This window comes from Zingiber officinale, chromosome 6B (genome assembly GCF_018446385.1).
Source record: "Zingiber officinale cultivar Zhangliang chromosome 6B, Zo_v1.1, whole genome shotgun sequence".
In the NCBI taxonomy this organism is placed as follows: Eukaryota; Viridiplantae; Streptophyta; class Magnoliopsida; order Zingiberales; family Zingiberaceae; genus Zingiber; species Zingiber officinale.
Window position 1 is genome coordinate 130,700,270 of NC_055996.1, and position 4,079 is coordinate 130,704,348.

Sequence of the window (4,079 nt, forward strand, 5' to 3'; positions counted from 1 at the left end):
TTATATGTTATTTTAGCTCTTGGACTTGACATTTTTACCCTTTCATATGCTTAATTACATATTTATATCGTGTTTTACAAGTTGAGATTTAATTGGAGCATTGATCTAATTTTTCCTATATTTTCTGGTATTTTATCTAAAATGTGCATCTTATTTTGTAGAGAAGAAATTTGGACAATTGATCAAGATCAAATAATTAAGGGTTCATTCAAGAAATGGAGCTCCAATTCGAACCCAATCCAAAAGCCCATTTTTTTAAAGCCCAATTCCAATTCAAACCCAATTCACTTCTCTTATAAAATTCGGATCCAATTTTAATGAACCCGATAACCCAAAATCCGGATCCGACCCATTCCCTTACCTTTTCTCACGCGGACAATAGGGAGATGGGTACTTCTTCCTCGCGACATTTTTCTCCTCCTCAAGCTAGGGCTCGCGACGCCACCGCCCTTCCCCTTCTTCTCCTTCACCGACGGCCGGAGGCCTTCTCTGCTTATCCATCGCCGCCGGCCGGACTTTCCCCACCACATCTCCTCTCTGTTCGCGATTTCCAGCAGCGTGCGGGATAGGGCAGCAGCGATGGCAAGCAATTCTAGGCGGCAAACTTCAGCTCCGATCATTCACCTCACTGGAGAGGGTTCCTCCGGTGTGACCTCACCTTTCGACTACCTTTCAAAGCTTCTTCTTACTGGGGTTCGGGCAGCAGAGGCAGAGAGGTAGCGGCGGTGATTTATCCCTTTTCACAGCAGCCCTCTTTCGGCAGTTCTTCTTCTCCAGATTTGGTAGTCAGCAGCCTTCAAGTTCTTCAACAGATCTGGACAGAACATCATCTTCACAGATTGCAGCAGCACTTCATTTTTCATCAGATTTTGGAGCTTTAAATCATTGCATTTCTTCATTTGATTCATATAGACATGTTAATTTTGTGTGGTTGATTGTTTGATGCTTGTACTAAATTGATCTCCCATGTTTTAGTGCATGTACTCTTGCTATTTTGATTCATGCTAGTGAAGTGTTCGACAAAATATTTCTTCCAACAGTAGGTTTAAATTCGTGCATTTTATTTCACTTAATGTTTGCTTGTCTTGTCTTTTGCAATTGCTATAAGTTTTGTTCTTCGTTTGAATGCAATTAGGCTAGGGTAGATTAGCTTTCTTTAATGCTCTAAGTTACGTTCTATGCTTAATTTCTTTAGTTGTTTACTTTGTGTTGTCTTTAATTTCCTTGCAATCATAGCTTAAGTTAGACTAGGTTTTCTTATTTGCATCGTCTTTCATTTCTTAGGTTAGGTTCATTTAATGCTTTGCTCTTTCATTCCTTAGTTTGGTTCCATTAATGATGAAATCATAGTGTAGAGTGACAATGCACTATGAGATTACTACTAATGGATAGAAAGGATGTCTTTCATTAATTAGGATTAGATTTCATACTTACATTGCTCTTTTTGTTCCTTAGGTTAAATTTCATACTTGTTTGTTATTTTATATCGTAGTTCAAAATTCAAAACCCAAACCCCCAGTCTCATATAAAAATCCAAAAGTCATAACCAATCCTGAAATTATCATCTTATCGTTATGTTCTTTGAGAGACGACCCGAGTCATCTCTATATTACTTTAGTGTAGAGGGGTTCGGTAAACTTTAATTGTAATTTGATAAGCTCCCGTAAATGGAAAGCAGCTAACTCTGCTTTCTCCCACTCGGAGCAAGCCATGTAGAAGAAGGTCTGCTCCATGGTTTCTATCCAGGACTGGGTCACGCTCGGATCAGTCTCTCTATGGAAGAGTGTGAATCGACTCTTCATCGACTCTGCCAATGCTGAGATCCGAGCTCGTGCCGCGATAATATCCATGAGGTGTGTAGGGACGGTTGCAGGAACTGACAGAACCATTGGAGCTAGTGCTACAGGTAGTACCGCTGGATAGACTGGGGGAGGTACTCCAGGTGCTGTTGCATAAGTTGGAGCATGTACCACTGGTGGTACTGCAGGGTCGATATGGGTGGTCGCAGCTGAAGGTACGGTAGGTGGTGGTACCAAAAATGGAGCAACCGGTACCACTGGTGCAGGTGCTAGGTACACTATAGGTACTGGGGGCAGTGGTGCCTGGTACACGGTAGGCTCGACCGGAGCCGGTGCCGGGTATGCCCATGGTACCCCTGGTGGTACCGTAAATACGGTAGGGGTGGGTACAGCGGGTGCAACCGAGGTAGGCACCTCTACAGGAGCCATCGGGGTCTGAGAGTCTGATGCACCTGCAGTATCCTGAGTCTGTCCCTGACTGATAGGCTCAACCCCAGTAGGGATCTCTGGCGAGTCTGTTGCCAGAGATTCCAAAGTCCTCTTACGTGGCCGTCCAGCACCACGTCTCGCAGCTACTCGTGTAGATCTCCTCATATATGTTAAGTTATATCATATATATTACTACAAGTAACAAAAATTATAAAGTTACCTTTATACCTATTTGTCGTCTGGAGATGTTCCGTCGTCGTCCAGTCCGCATTTTACCTCAAAATCTCGAACGAGAAAATCGACAGAAACCCGTACAAATCCGAAAATAAGTACCCAAATTTACTGGCAAACTTGGGCTAACCCAAAAATCCAGAACACCAAAAGCAGGTATCATAACCCGTTCTGATACCAAATATATTGGTATTAGATAAATCTCGAAAATCCTAAAATACTTAAACCAGACATTCTATACCTGTAACAACCTGACTCGTAAAACCAACAATACGAAAACCAAGCATAAAAAAACTTGGCTCTGATACTAAATAAATTGTCACGCCCCGGGGGAGCCCCTACTAGAAGAAATTTCGGCAGCATTTTCCCTGTACGGGTGACAATCTGAAACTTTCTACAATGCCCTCAGGGCCACATATACATCGGCCAACATGGCTGAAACAACAACAATAAATAATAAGCAATCACCATGCAGTTTAATAGTAAAAGTAAACAAATACAACGATAAGGAAAACCAAGTCAAAATCCTACTCAACTACACCCATAAAGCTCAAAACCGATATCCTACTCCACTACACTCATAAAACACAAATCACAACGATCTCACCTCTTCTGCCCTCCAGACAGGCATGTAGCAAAAAAAACATATCCAATAAAACTCATCGAAAATAAAGATAACACATTATCCAAGTGTCAAAACTAGAACAAGTCTAAAAAGTACAATAAGAAAACCAAAAGATAAAACACATCCTCGCGCTCTGCAGGGGACTAGCGACTGGAACTCCTCCGGACAGCCTCAACCTGAAAATAGTAAATATCCACGGGGTGAGTCAACTCCTCAGCGGGTAACTACTGATATACATAATAAAGTAAATAACAACTAGCACTAATCATGCGTACAGTCTCCTGATATAAGAATGATAAATGCAACTGAAATAAATAGGAGAAAATTGTACTAACCAGGACTTGGTGTATGGATAATCAATCGAGAAGTATAGGAATCATGTATGCATGTCAAACAAATGCATCTATCCAATATGCAACATACAAGTGCAGCAAACACAAGCAATAAATGCATCAATGCGTATGATGCTAATGACATGTCCTGGTCACCCCTACTCTCCAGTCAGCCGTCTCACACACGATGGTGAGACCGAGTGGATAGGGCTGTGACAACCGTGCACTCTGCCATCACTGCTCCTGATGAGTGACCTAGTGGACGGGATGCTGTCGGAGTACACCTATCCTCCTATCCCAAATCATAAGTGGGGGAGCGCAATGCTCTCATCTCCCTGAGACAATCCAGAGGAGGGATCCCTGACGTGCTATCACGCTGCGTCACGCTACCCATGAGTGGACCAGCGGAGCACTTAACTTAAAAAATATTATTTAAAAATTATCTTAAAAATTATTTTAAAATTTATTTTAAAAATTAACTTAACTTAAAAATTATTTTAAAAATTAACTTAAATTAAAAATTATTTTAAAATTAAATTACTTAAAATTTAATTTTAAAAATATTTTAAAACAAATTTTAAAAATTATTATAAAAATTATTTCAAAAATTAATTTAACTTAAAAATTATTTTAAAAATTAACTTAATTTAAAAAAATTATTTT

The 4,079-nt window shown here is 40.3% G+C and overlaps 1 protein-coding gene across 1 annotated transcript; it reads right to left on the reverse strand.

Moving 5' to 3' along the window:
- Positions 1-740: 740 nt before the first annotated feature.
- Positions 741-2,228, reverse strand: LOC121991542 (calphotin-like). The gene is made up of 2 exons (XM_042545534.1): positions 1,796-2,228; positions 741-814 (listed from the first exon to the last, which is right to left on the reverse strand). The coding sequence occupies exons 1-2, from the start codon at positions 2,226-2,228 to the stop codon at positions 741-743; spliced, it is 507 nt and encodes a 168-aa protein (XP_042401468.1).
- Between the last annotated feature and the right edge of the window lie 1,851 nt (positions 2,229-4,079).

Excerpts from the sequence above, each read along its gene's own strand:
- LOC121991542 (XM_042545534.1), bottom strand. The coding sequence starts at position 2,228 with ATGGCTCCTGTAGAGGTGCCTACCTCGGTTGCACCCGCTGTACCCACC. Across the intron at positions 815-1,795 it reads ATTGGCAGAGTCGATGAAGA|ATCTGTTGAAGAACTTGAAG; the intron begins GTCGATTCACAC and ends TGTTCTGTCCAG.